Source organism: Leucoraja erinacea, chromosome 2 (assembly GCF_028641065.1).
Source record: "Leucoraja erinacea ecotype New England chromosome 2, Leri_hhj_1, whole genome shotgun sequence".
Taxonomy (NCBI): Eukaryota; Metazoa; Chordata; class Chondrichthyes; order Rajiformes; family Rajidae; genus Leucoraja; species Leucoraja erinaceus.
The window spans coordinates 103,824,415-103,839,724 of record NC_073378.1 but is presented as its reverse complement, the minus strand read 5'-3'; the positions used below and the strand labels follow the sequence as shown (position 1 = coordinate 103,839,724).

General features: G+C 42.8%; 1 protein-coding gene across 1 annotated transcript in view; it reads left to right on the top strand.

The window, feature by feature from the left end:
• The window catches only part of asns (asparagine synthetase), a 41,074-nt gene that overhangs the window by 8,884 nt on the left and 16,880 nt on the right, over positions 1-15,310 (top strand). The window contains exons 3-8 of the mRNA XM_055662299.1: positions 1,541-1,778; positions 2,426-2,611; positions 2,707-2,808; positions 3,429-3,559; positions 10,988-11,114; positions 13,969-14,075. Coding sequence (XP_055518274.1) covers positions 1,541-1,778; positions 2,426-2,611; positions 2,707-2,808; positions 3,429-3,559; positions 10,988-11,114; positions 13,969-14,075 — 891 coding nt within the window. The remainder of the gene's footprint in view (positions 1-1,540; positions 1,779-2,425; positions 2,612-2,706; positions 2,809-3,428; positions 3,560-10,987; positions 11,115-13,968; positions 14,076-15,310) is intronic.

Genomic DNA, 15,310 nt, shown 5'->3' with positions numbered 1-15,310 from the left:
AGGAAGGGTCCTGACCCAACATTGTCTGTCCATTCTCTCCACAGATGCTGCCTGACCTACTGAGTTCCTCCAGCACATTAGGAATGCGTTCAGATTCAGATTCAATTTTAATTATCATTGTCAGTGTACAGTACAGAGACAACGAAATGCATTGATACCAACCTTCACTGAGAAGGTTTGATACCAACCTTCACTGAGAAGATGTTTACTGTCATCACCAATTATTTCCGCTTCCTGAAATGATCTAAATGAATTTTGCAGCAGCTGCCATTGTAATTTAAGGTTCTCTATTCCATAGTCCACACTTTGGAATCTGGTAGAGCTGCAGTTAGCACCAGTACATGTAGGACCAGCCAACGCATAGAATTGTTGGAGTCATTCCTATCTTCACATCGATCACCTATATTCCACATAAAGGGTAGATTCAGGGCAAGGTTAGGAGCTTAGAACTGTCCATTACTGAAATTCTGGTGCGCTACTAGGAGTAACTGTGTTAGATACTTACACTTTGTGGAAGCTCAAGCCCCAGTACACACCATTAACGTCAGGCCAGGGGCCATTCCTGTTTTAATCCAGAATGTAGGACCTTGCCAGGAACAACAGCAGGGTTCATAAAGTGAGGTACCACATTGCTGAAATTGCAAGGACTGCATAGTGGCAGCAACATGCTATGGTCTAATCCAAATGATCACACAACTAGCGGGTTTGCGATAACAACAATGGAAGGTGCAGGTTCCCTTAATGTTTTATACAACTACACTACAGCAGCTTAAAATAATAATTTCAACTAGACATGCCAATTAACTTTGTTATCTCAGCCTCCTCCTAAGATCTCACAATCACAGAGGTTACAGAGACAAGTCTTCACTAGAAAGGACATTGGGAACTGGTTGACACATCAGATAACAAGGGTAGGAAGGGCATTGGGAACTGGTTACCACATCAGTTATAACAAGGGTAGGAAGGCCATTGGGAAGGCCAAGTCTCAAGCGGAGAAGGGAATTAGGGAGGGAAGGGAGAAGGGTCGCTCTTCCAGGGAGATGCTAAATGCATTTTGTTGTCTCTGTACTGTACACTGACAATGACAATTAAAATTGAATCTGAATCTGAATTAAACTTGTGTTCACTCATGTTGAAATCCTTCGCAACACAATCTGCAAAGGATTTCAGATAAATGCTGAAAATTATTTCCAGAAGTCAGTAACACAGTAATGAAAAAGATATCTCCAGACTTTTTTCTAGAAGCATAGAAAAAGATTTTAGAGAATAGTTAATAAAACAAGTTTTGCTAAACTATTCCTCACCTTTTGCCACTCTCCTTTACTGTGTATGCTGTGTATGCAAATTATCCCAGGGTGCCTTTTACATACCAATTTACAATTAAATGCTTTGCTTCGAATGGAATTTAAATGAAATTTACTTCTTTGCTTTTGAACTTTTAAATGTTGCTATATACTGGTACCCTGTACAAAATAATAACAGTGTACAACTCGTTTTCCATGGGATATTTTTCATGTTTCCTGATTTCCTTTTGTTTTAGCTTCAAAAACAGTTTGGATTTGAATACCAATCACAAGTTGATGGTGAAGTCATTCTTCATCTTTATGAAACAAATGGAATAGAAAATATGGTAAAAATGCTAGATGGTGTGTTTGCTTTCATGCTACTTGACACTAAAAATAGCAAAGTATTTATTGGAAGAGACACGTTTGGAGTAAGACCACTATTTAAAATATTCACTGCTGATGGATGCCTTGCAGTGTGTTCAGAAGCAAAAGGTACAGTTCATATATTAATATAATCCACTTTCTAAGGTGAATCTGCCTACCATGACTTAGGATATTTGTAATAGAACCTGCCATATATTAAGTCTTTTGGAGTGCCTTGAGTTACACTTGGTTATTGTAACTGGATGTTGAACAATTCAATAGAGACCAAGACTAGGCTTGGCGATCGTTTCGCCGAACACCTCCGCTCAGTCCGCATTAACCAACCTGATCTCCCTGTGGCTCAGCACTTCAACTCCCCCTCCCATTCTGAATCCGACCTTTCTGTCCTGGGCCTCCTCCATTGCCAGATTGAGCACCAGCGGAAATTGGAGGAGCAGCACCTCATATTCCGCTTGGGCAGTTTGCACCCTAGCGGCATAAACATTGACTTCTCCAATTTCCGTTAGCCCTTGCTGTCTCCTCCGCTTCTCAGCTCTCCCTCAGCCCACGGGCTCCTCCTCTTCCTTTCTCCTTTATTTCCCCCCCCCCCCCCCCCCCCCCCCCCCCCCCCCCCCACCCTACATCAACGTCTGAAGAAGGGTTTCGGCCTGAAGCGTTGCCTATTTCCTTCGCTCCATTAATGCTGCTGCACCCGCTGAGTTTCCCCAGCACTTTTGTCTACCTTCAATATAATTATCTTTGCTTCCTTATTGCAGGTCTACTTGATCATCAACAGTCTATGACTGCACTAACAGATATAGTGCCCTTTCCTCCTGGTCACTATGAAGAATTTGATTTGAAGCATAATGGAAAAGTTTCCCAAATGAAATGTGCGCAATTTCATAATTTTAAAGATATTCCAAAACATATTACCTTTGATACAGTGGAGCAGTTGACTGCAGGTATGGAAAGTGAAGACTTGACCAAACCATGCTTCCATCTGCCGTTTACTTTGCATTGCATTTGAGATTAATAGTTATGTATTGTGTGTTCTTAGATTTTGACTTGGAGATCGTCAAAAAGAACATTCAACTTCTTCTTCAAAATGCAGTAAATAAGCGTTTGATGTCCCAAAGAAGAATTGGTTGTCTTTTATCAGGTAAAATATAACTGAAATAAGAGATTCTTATGTTTCTTTCCAGGTGGATAGACCTTGCTCCCGTATGCAGTTGGTTCCATACAATTTTACATTTGTTGATATAAGAATCTCTAAACTAAACTAAATTCAATGACCAGGCAGCATTTGTGGGGGGAAATGGACAGACTACATGTTAGATCTTTGAAACTAGTTCTTTAAATACTGAAATTGAGAGTATGTCACACATGTCATTGCTTCTATCACTATACACTCAATGCTATACTTAAAATTATAACAAATCAGCTACATCAAAATAACACTGAAAAACATAATAAATCTAATTCCAGGCTTCACATATGTTGATGTATTTTGACCCTCATCCCAGTTCCCGAGAGTTAACGTTATAATTGAGGAGAAGGCTGATACTATAATTTTATAACACATTAAAGTTAATTTCATGCATTAATTCAAGTTAATATGGGTTCCATAAACAATGCCAAAATGTTAAACCCTGTCCTAAGATTTTTTTTAAAGTCTTGGGCACAGCGCATTTCCTCCAACTACCAACGATTTTTTACCAAGAAAAGTAATTATGAAGGTGGAGCTCATTGAAAATTAATCAAACTCTTATTTTCTGACAGGTGGTTTGGATTCCAGCCTAGTTGCTGCCTTGGTTTTAAAACAGATGGAGAAATACAATCATTTAAATTACCCTGTACAGACGTTTTCAATAGGAATGGAAGAAAGTGTTGATATACTTGCTGCACGCCAGGTAAAAATGTTTCAATCAAATTTGCTAATCACACATAGGATGCTTGGAATAACTGGAGGAAGTTCTCATTTTCAGGCAAAGTAATCAACAGCATCAATAACTTGTCTTCACTGAGATATGGTTCCAGACATTCATCAGGCTTGCATGGTATGATAGACACAAAGCTGGAGTAACTCAGCGGGTCAGGCAGCATCTCTGGAGTTTTGGGTCAAGGCCCTTCTTCAACATTTCCTGTGCATTTCACCTTTTGGAGGAGGACAAAGAACACATTGTTTTGGGGGGGATTGTTTAAGGGACACTGTTGGACAACATGGTCTTCACATCACAATATCACACAAGTAGACGTCCTATTCTTTGGCGTTGAGGATGATTTGCTTCTACTCCAGTTATGTGGTGGCTGGCGATGCCAATATGGAACCTGAGTGACCTACCCATTAGAAATAAACCTAAATACTGTAGCAACTTACCAGGTTATGAATAGGTGATGATTTGGGTTGTAACTGGGACTAAAGAAAGGTCTTGAACTGATATGTCACCCATTCCTTTTCTCCAGAGATGTTGCCTGACCCGTTGAGTTACTCCAGCATTTTGTGTCGCTCTTTGGTGTAAACCAGTATCTGCAGTTCCTTCCTACCCGTCTAAAAAAATGATTACAGAGATGACATCTGTAATCAGGCTACACACAAAATGCTGGAGTACCTCAGCGGGACAGGCAGCATCTCTGGTGAGAAGGAATGGGTGACGTTTCAGGTTGAGACCCTTCTTCAGAATGTAATCAGGCCTTTAATTTGGAGAGTGTAAACAGCTGTACAGATACAGTCTGGTGTTTAAATCATCTTTAATCGTCAGTCATGGTGGTGCAGTACAATACGTTGTTAGTTCATCTCTACTACCAGTGTGACTACGTAATATGGGAGATGGATATTAATATAAAGTGTACAGTAAGGTGGAGTTAGTGGTAGTACAATACTCTGATTGCTTCACATGCAATAACCAATCTACATCCTTCCCCGTAGAGAAAAGAGTTGTTAAACAGATGTTAAAACACATGTGGTTAAACATACTCGCCTTACCAGTCAGGCGGTCTGCTAACCCGACCCGAACGTGTACGGACAAACCCTTCCCCTTCCGTACCAGAAAAGTTAGTAGGGCTGGGTGGTGAGGAACCCGAGAAGGAGAACGCAGCCGGGGGAGCCTGGAGAGGAGCAGGACTTGGGGGCGAGCATGCAGGACTTGGGGCGAGCATGCAGGACTTGGGGCGAGCATGCAGGACTTGGGGCACTGGGGGGATGAGGGAACCGAACGACGTGGAGAGTGCATGCTGGGGTCAGGGGATCTGGGACGAACAACAGCAGCAGCAGTTGGCTTGAACAACAGAGGCGGTGCATGGAGACCGGGAGGAGCTGGTCACGGTTCGTTCACGGGCAGAAGATGTTGACGGCTGTGCCGGTACAGAACTCCATCGACGTTGACAAGGTAGGAACGAGGTTCCTTGGCTGACACCTCAACGAAACCCAGTCGGATATGTCCAACTGCCGTCTGCAGGTGGACCACTTGGCCTTGCAGTAACGGTTTAAGTTGTTTGCTCGACCTGTCATTGGAGCGCTTCTGGACATCATGTTTCTGCTGAATGCGCTTCTGAACCGCAGCTGGTTTGAACACCTGTGGCTTCAGCTGTTGCTGGGCGACGGGGAGCTGGGGCCGTGTCATGCAGGATATCAGCCGCTGGGCGGGAGAGCCTAGAAGACCATCCCTGGAAATGTTTCTCAGGTTTAACAGATCCAGGTAGACGTCGGAATTGGCAAGATGCGAACGTCCCATTAACTGTTTTAAGCTCCTGACAGCACACTCAGCGAGGCCTTTAGATTGAGGGTATTCGGGGCTGCTGGTAACATGCTGAAAATTCCAGCGTCTGGCAAGGTGTCTAAATGCCTGGCTGGTGAACTGTCTTCCGTTGTCAGTTTGCAGTCGAACTGGTTCGCCGTGTACGTTGTTAGTTCATCTCTACCACCAGTGTGACTACGTAATATGGGAGATGGGTGTGAATATAAAGTGTACAGTAAGGTGGAGTTAGTGGTAGTACATTACTCTGATTGGTTCACATGCAATAACCAATCTACAGAGAGGAATGACTGGTGAGGCATATTGTTGTTCATTCACTTAACGTGAGACTAACATAGTCTTGCTTAACACCAATCTGCATTGAGACTGGGATTGTGGTACACCAGTTGGGTAAGATCACACCCTGTTACCATATGTAGCAGATAGGGTGGAGATGAATTCTTGGGGGCAGTCACAATTTAAGAGACTACAATTTCTCGAATTTCTTGGTTACATTTTTTTTTAGATCAAAATAGATCTTGTGGATTGCTTGCTGGGTGATATAGATCATGTCCATTTTACCACCAGATGATAGAACCTACTTGGAGTAGCTCTACATTCAGTGGGAAGAGATGGTTGTGAAAAATTCTTGACATTGTCCATATCTGTTCAAAATTCAGTGCTGCCATCTTTGGTGTTCCGAGACAAGTTTCAGGGCATACACTGCGATTACATCAAAACAAGCTTTCCCCAAAAAAAAAAAAAAATCTCAATCAATAATCCGTAACTTGCGCAGTATCTTTAAACCCTTTGGAAATCTTCGTTAAGAAAATCAGTGTTTAAGATTACAACCCATTGTTCCAATGAACTCCCAAATAACAATTTCAAAGTCCTAGTATAAATGTACACTAATCACAATTTCCACAAATGCCAATTTCATTGTGAAATGTTGACATCTCGTAGGCGGAATAGAGAAACTTCCGTTTCTTACACTTTAAACTTGATTCCACATGGCCAGGGTGAAATCTATATCCACGTAAGAGAGACACACAAAATGTTAGTAACTCAACAGGTCAGGCAGCATCTCTGGAGAAAAGGAGTAACATAGAAACATAGAAAATAGGTGCAGGGGGAGGCCATTCGGCCCTTTGAGCCAGCATCGCCATTCATTGTGATCATGGCTGATTGTCCCCAATCAATAACCCGTGCCTGCCTTCTCCCCATATCCCTTGATTCCACTAGTCCCTAGAGCTCTCTCTAACTCTCTCTTAAATCCATCCAGTGACGGCCTCCCTGCCCTCTGTGGCAGGGAATTCCACAAATTCACAACTCTCTGGGTGAAAATGTTTTTTCCCACCTCAGTCCTAAATGGCTTGCACTTTATTCTAAGATTGTGGCGCCTGGTTCCGTACTCGCATAACATTGGGAACATTTTTCCTGCATCTAGACTGTCCAGTCCTTTTATAATTTTATATGTTTCTATAAGAACCCCCTCATTCTAAACTCCAGTGAATACAAGCCTAGTCTTTTCAATCTTTCCTCATATGACAGTCCTGGGGTCCATCCCAGTCCATCCCAGGGATCAATCTCGTGAACCTACGCTGCACTGCCTCAATCACAAGGATGTCCTTCCTCAAATTAGGAGACCAAAACTGGACACAATACTCCAGATGTGGTCTCACCAGAGCCCTATACAACTGTAGAAGTACCTCTTTACTCCTATACTGAAATCCTCTTGTTATGAAGGCCAACATTCCATTAGCTTTCTTCACTGCCTGCTGTACCTGCGACTGGTGTACAAGGGCACCCAGGTCTCGCTGCACCTCCCCTTTACCTAATCTAACCCCATTGAGATAATAATCTGCCCCCTTGTTTTTGCCGCCAAAGTGGATAACCTCACATTTATCAATATTATACTGCATCGGCCAGCACATCATCGGCTGCCCTGCACATGCGCACTGCCACAGCAACTGGTCAGCGCTGGGCACTTTCTCCCTTGCTTTGAATTGTGAGAGATCTGGCCGCCATTGCTGTCTGGTCGCCGCCTTGCCGCGACCACTGAAAACCAACACAAAATCACTCCCTGACCCTGGATCTGGAGTAACTCCCTGGAGTAACTCTTGCTTCTGGTTTCCTGATCCTCCATAAATATTCTATATGGCATTTAAACTATAGGTGGTGGAGGGCTGAACAATAACAGCCTATTGCATTTTATCTGTTTATTTATTGTGTATATATATGGTCTATAGTATATAAACACACTGAACTTTTATCACCAGTTGTGTATTATGTTTACATATTCTGTTGCGCTGCAGCAAGCAAGAATTGCATTGTCCTATCTGGGATACATGACAATAAAACTCTTGACTCTTGACTTGGACTTAAGCAAAAAAGGGTTCTTGGGGGAAAAAAGAGGTACCATAAATTTATGGTACTATGGGTAACTATGGTAGGGTGAAGACTATTCCATGCTACAATTGTGTGGGGGAACTCCATGGAGCAGCCAGCAACTCTGGATAGAAAGAAATGGGTGACGTTTCGGGTAGAGACCCTTCTTTAGACTCCCCCTGGTTTTAGTGTTTTTAGTTTAATTTAAAAATATAGCATGCAAACAGGCCCTTCGGCCCACCGAGTCCACGCCGACTACCGATCACCTGTACACTAGTTCTATCCCTCACATTAGCGGAGTAAGTCAAGAGTCAAGAGTGTTTGATTCTCTTATGTTCCAGTTAGAACAATGAAATCCTTACTAGCAGCAGCACAACAGAGTACTCTGTAAACAATGTTATAAACGAGAAAACAAAACGGTGTATATTTATATATGAATATATAACTATGTGTGTGTGCCTATGTGTACACACACACACACACACACACACACACACACACACACACACACACACACACACACACACACACACACACACACACACACACACACACACACACACACACACACACACACACACACACACACACACACACAAGAAATTCAGCGGGTGCAGCAGCATCTATGGAGCGAAGGAAATAGGCAAAGTTTTGGGCCGAAACCCTTCTTAAGACCTGTGTATTAGACAACAAAATATAGTGGCACAGCTGGTGGACTTGCTGCCTCACACGCCAGAGATCTTTGGTCGATCCTGTCCTCGGGCACCGTCTGTGTTGAATTTGCACATTCTCCCTGCAAGCGTGAGGGTTTCCTCCCACATCCCAAAGACGCATTGGCTTTGTAGGTTAACTTGTCTCTGTAAAATTGCCCCTAATGTGTAGGGAGTGGGTGAGGAAAGTGGGATAACAGAACTTGTGTGAATGGGTAGGCAAAAATGCTGGAAAAACTCAGCGGGTGAGGCAGTATTTATGGAGCGAAGGAAATGGGCAACGTTTTGGGTTGAGACCCTTCTTCAGACTGATGTGAGGATGGGGGGGACGGGAAGAAGAAAGGAAGAGGCGAAAACCGTAGGAGAGCTGGGAATGGGAGGGGAAGGAGGGAGAAAGCAAGGACTACCTGAAATTAGAGAAGTCAATGTTCATACCGCTGGGGTGTAAACTACCCAAGCGAAATATGAGGTGCTGCTCCTCCAATATGCGGTGGGCCTCACTCTGACCATGGAGGAGGCCCAGGACAGAAAGGTCGGATTCAGAATGGGAGGGGTAGTTGAAGTTTTGAGCCACCGGGTGATCAGGTTGGTTATTGTGAACTGAGTGGAGGTGTTGTGCGAAGCGATCGCCAAACCTGCGCTTGGTCTCACCGAGGTTGATCAAACGCTGAATAATCCAACCACATTTTTGTTTGGAAGTGGAAAGAAATATTAGAAATTGCATTAATTGCAATGTGTAAAAAGAGTTCAGATACTGTATTATAATTTTGCTGCATGTCATTGTGGTGTATATCAAGTCTTGATTGGTGAATATGTTTAGTTTGCAACTTTATTTGAAGCAGAAATAATATGTGAATGCTTCATTGAGCATAATTCCGACTGGTAACTACGCACTTCGTCCGAGCACATTATAGCACGTGTCATGCAAGTCATCTTAAATGACCACCTAAAGTGTCATTTGGCAACTTAAACAGCTGCCAAGGTTGCCCGGCTGACAACAGAGAAAAGAAATTAAGTGAGTGCCCTGCAAGATGTATAATATTTTTGATGCTGTCATAGGCCTTTTCTACATATGCTGTCACTGTAATCTCTAAACAACCCTTCAGTAATTTTCCTTGCCCTCCATTTCAGAATAATAGTGTTTTAAGCCAATAACTCGACACTAGCACTGGCAATAAATAAATAAATAAAAGCGCAGCCTTTATCTCATTGGCCACACTCGGTTGCAAATCGGCGTCAATCTGGTGGACCATCTTCCTCTAGTCGTGGGGGTGGGGGATTGGGAGGGGCCTCACAAGTGGAACAGCTTAGGGCCTCTCTTCTTCGAAATCCAGTTCTGGTCTTAGGGGTCCAATTCCTGGAGTCTAGCCACTTGCAACTCCTTACATTTTGCAAATTGTGGTATTTGTAAAATGCCAGCGTTCCTTTAAGAGGCTACAATGTCACGGCACCAATTCTGTTTATGAAAACATATTCAGGAAATAGTCCTGTACTTTCACAATCTGATTAGTTATTCTGGAAAGTTCTGATCTTTTATAATCAGCAATCGTATATTTTTTTAAAGCATGCTTTAGATTATTATTGTCCCGTATTGTGATACAGTGAAAAACTTTATTTACATGCGAAGATAGACACAAAATAATGGAGTAACTCAGCGGGCCAGGCAGCATCTTTGGAGAGAAGGAATGGGTGACATTTCGAGTCGAGACCCTTCAGCATTTTGTCTGTCCGGTTTAAACCAGCATCTGCAGTTCCTTCCTACACAAAGGAAACATGAAAGCACATCTCGAAGATCGGGGAAGGCAATCAAGGGTTTATTTAAGAGTGTCAAATACAATGGGCGTTGGGAACAGTCAAACTAGATTGTGCCCCCAACAAAGATTCATGTTATATTTTATACAGTTTTCTATCTTTGTTTAGATAGATATCTATCTTTGTTTAAACTATTAACCCATAACAGATTTCACTCAGCGTTTCTTCTTTCCACTGAATGGTCTTACAACAGTTATAAATCATGCAACTATGACAGACACAGAGTAACCAGCACAGCTCAATCCAACCCCTATGAATGCTAAATAGATTACCTTTTGACCACATCAACCCTACCTCCTTCTAAGATTATTATTTTATTCTCGATAACATAACCCTAGTTTCAAATGGCTTAATTGGGAAGGCACTATTGCAGTACGGGTGAGTATAAATGAAAAGGATTAATTAAGTATTAAAACAAAAGCATTTCACTGTACCGAAGTACACAGAAAGCCAAACTAAACTAAACAGCCGTGTCAAATTTTTGTTGGTAATATTATCAGAATTAATAACATTCTGAATGGTCTTACAACAGTTATAAATATTTATATTTATATTATAAGCATATAGCTTATTATATAGGCTAATAGCTTATTATTATTATTAATATTATTATTATTATTATTATATTATATAGCATATTTTAATTTTATATCCCATTGGATGATCCTTGTTAAAAAAACATGTTGTTTTGAACTAGGTTGCAGAACATATTAAAAGTGAACATCATGAAATTATCTTCACACCTGAAGAGGGCATCCGGGAAATAGAAAACGTGATTTTCAGCCTCGAGAGTTATGATGGCTGTACAATCCGTGCTGCTCTTGGTAATGTTTATGCTTCACAACTGGATTGGCACAGTCACTCAAGGAATTTAACCCTCATTTTAACGGACCTCTTTCTAACAGATTTCAGCTGTAGTGCACACGCACCGACGGCTGCCCAAGCCACCCCCGGCTTGCACCACCCCCCAGGATGCTCATAGCTCTGGCAGTCCTCACACCGCCTCTGAGATGCCATTACAAGGCTGGATCTTCTGCCCCACAGTTTCCTTGGTTGCCTCCAGGCACGGCCTGCTGCCGCCAATGCAACCGCCAACCCTTACCTGCAATCCGGCATGGCCATTGGCTTCACCGATCCTCCCCTTTCCCCCAGCCGCCAGCAAACCAGGGCCATCAACTCACCTGGATTCCAGGCTCAGTTTCCCACCCAGACTATGAGAAGGGTCATTGATCAGAAACCTCACCTCTCCATATTCTCCACAGATGCTGCCTGGCCAGCTGATTTACACCAGCACTTTGTGTCCCTTTGTGTATCAATCAGCATCTGCAGTTGTTTGTTTCTACTATTTATAGACTGATAATACCTTACTCTGTTATAGTGGGCAATCGGAAATATAGGACACCAATCCCCCCCATGGTCCGTTATAATGAAGGTTTACTGTACTTTGTGCTGTAACATCTGCATTTTCTTGGTTGTATCATATAATAACCTCTGCCATCAAAACTGAGAGTAGAGAAGGAAGATAGCTAATGTGAAGAGGTAAACAGTGTAAAGATAGTACAGTGCACTAGTAGCCTGTGTGTTTTTTGTTATCACCAGCTATGTCCACCTTAACCCTCCCCACCTACCACCTAGATCCATCTTGCCATTGTCGTTCGTCCTCCTTGATCTGTCTGTCACTTTGTGGGCTCGATCTTACCCCTACCCATCTTCTCCTTATACTGGCTTCTCCACACTCGGTCCTGATGTAGTGTCTTGACCTGAAACGTCGACACTTCCTCCCCCACACAGATGCTGATTCACCCACTCAGTTCCTCCAGCAGTTTTGTTTTTCAACAAAATGTTGGTTACTTTTTGCAACTATTTGCAATCAGGTCATACAAATTACATGGCCGAAAATAGGAAAATATATATGTGAACAATTATCTAATTTCAGGACTGAAACAATACTGGAAGGTACACAAAAATGCTGGAGAAACTCAGCGGGTGCAGCAGCATCTATTGAGTGAAGGAAATAGGCAACGTTTCAGGCCAAAATCTTTCTTCAGACAGTATTAGATACTGGAGGTCTGTCAGCCTTTTAATTCATGTCACCTATGAACGTTGGGTGGTATTCAGGCTCTGTAAGTAATCAGTAACTTTAAAATGAATCCGTTTTTCATAAAAGTTATTTTTTTCTTAGTTTTGGAGTCATTAGTGTCTCCTTAAACACTGCCACGAAATTGACCAGACAGGTTTATCGAAAGCTAACGACTGTAGTCCGGCCCACAACAACAACCGCATCGTCAAATTTGCTGACGACACTACTGTGGTCGGACTTATTTCGAAGGGAGACGAGGCAGCCTACAGAGAGGAAATCCTGAAGTTGACAACCTGGTGCTCAGAAAACAATCTGGCTCTGAACACCAGGAAAACAAAAGAGCTCATTGTCGACTTCAGGAGGCACAGCACCGACTTAGCCCCCCTACACATCAACGGCGAGTGTGTGGAGAGGGTCAACACCTTCCGGTTTCTCGGCGTCCATATCGCTGCTGACATCTCCTGGACGGACAACACGACAGCGGTCATCAAGAAGGCTCAGCAGCGGCTGCACTTCCTGAGGGTCCTCAGGAAGCACAACCTGGACTCTAACCTGCTGCTGACCTTCTACCGCTCGTCCATCGAGAGCCTGCTGACATACTGCATTACAGCATGGTATGGCAGCTGCACCATGGCAGACAGGGAGAGGCTTCAGAGAGTAACCAGGACAGCGCAGAGGATCATTGGCTGCCCTCTCCCCTCCCTGATGGACATCTACACCTCCCGCTGCCTTAGCAGGGCAAAGAAGATCATCAAAGACAGCTCCCATCCTGCGTTTGGACTGTTCGACCTGCTGCCCTCTGGAAGGCGCTATAGGTGCATCAAATCCAGGACAAACAGACTCAGGAATAGTTGCTTTCCGAGAATTATAACTACTATAAATTCAAATTCACACATGCACTGACTACACCGCCCAACACGGACTTCCATCTGTATATATATGTATATACGTATGTAGCGCCGCAGAATTTGTGCACCTATTCTCCCCCCCCCTCTCCCCCCCCCCCCCCCCTTCTGTTTTTTGTTTTTTCTGTTTCTTGTTTTTTGTGCTAAATTGTATGTATGCACTGAGTACGAGCAGCTTTCAGTTTCACTGTACATGTATAGTGACAATAAATGGCATATCTATATCTATCTATCCATTCCCAACTCACTTCAGATAAATGTTTCCTTGTATTATATAACCTTTTCTGGAAGAAGAAATCATTTGTACCTGTTATTAACTACATTAAAACTCTGATAAACTGCTATCTGTTAATTTGGTTAAAACTGCTATCTGTTAATAAACCGCTATCTATTGTTTGTCATCTGACTCAAAGTAATATCTGCTGTGCTACCCTTCCATTCATAGGGCTCACTTGCTATGTTATTTCCATTCACTTGGGCCCTGGATCTCATGCTCCATTTCCACTCAAGGGAGTCTCAAGTCCCATGTTCCTTTCAACTGGTTCCCATGCAAATTCGTACTGCATCAATTATCTTATAACTTCACTAACACAAGGAGCACATTGTGAACATCACATCCATGTCGGTTCTCAGCCCCGTGACCCTTGTTTGAATTGTGTTGGCAACATGACAAAAGAATATTTCTCTTTACAGGATTGCATTTAGTGTCCAAGTATATACGTGAGAATACTGACACCATTGTCATTTTCTCCGGGGAAGGTGCAGATGAACTTGCATTGGGATATTCACATTTTCATAAGGTAAAATAAAAATTTCGTGAGTAACTGAAACTTTACAGACCACAACTTTACAGATTGCTAGTTTTACACCTTTTTGAAAAATTCCTGTTGTTTACCTTTGCTTTCCTCATGCTAAATGGTCACCCTGTGTAACTGCCAATTGTATCTCAATCCTCTGGCAACATTCACGGGTTTTATCCCATTATTTTTAAAATCTCAAGAAATGTTTCAACACTTCAGAGAACATCGACCCAACACGGGATTTGTTCCAAAATAAATTTTACTTTGTAACTATCTTATATCTATATTACTAAAAGTCTGTTCTTGACCGGTTTTGGCCACCTTTGGCGCTGCGATTTCCGAGAGAACGCCGCCACCTATGGCCGTCATTTTAGGCCACCTCGCTCAGAGCCCCTCTCCTCCTTAAGGGTGTTGAGGATTTTTCTCATCGATCAAAAATCAGAGAGATATTAATGTTTGTTAAAAAATCACCATTCCCTCTGCTGCCCCTGCTGGAGGGAGGGGGAGGGACTATAAAACCAGGAAGTGGCGTGCCTCACTTAGTCTCTGCAAGATGGATTAAGCCAAGGATCACGTCTCTCTGAGCTCTGAATAACACTGAACAAATGTCTACACAACTGTGAGTACCCTTAATGTGGTTTGAAAATGAAAATATGGTTTGTTTGAAGTGAAAAGGCACTGCCTGCAAATGGTTGTTTGGGTGCTTTGGCATGAAGTTGAAAGCCACTACATGCAGCAAATGGTGGCTTGGGTGCTTTGGCTTGTGCTTGACAGACACTACTTACTGCAAATGGTGGCTTGGGACCTTTGGTTTAAAGTTGAAAGGCACTACTTACTACAAATGGTGGCTTGAAGTTGAAAGGCACTGCAAATGGTGGCTTCGGTGCTTTGGCTTGAAGTTGAATTGCACTATTTACTGCAAATGGTGGCTTGGGAGCTTTGGCTTGAAGTTTAAAATAATTACCATTCTCTCTGCTGCACCTGCTGGAAAGATGGGGAGGGACTATAAAACCACGAAGTGGGGTGCCTCACTCCCTCTCTGCAAGATGGATGAAGCCAAGGGTCACGTCTCTCTGTGCTCTGAATAACACTGAACAAAAGACTACACAACTGTGAGTTCCCTTAATGTGGTTTGAAAATGAAAATATGCTTTGTTTGAGGTAAAAGGCACTACCTGAAAATGGTTGTTTGGGTGCTTTGGCTTGAGGTTGAAAGGCACTACTTACTGTAAAAGG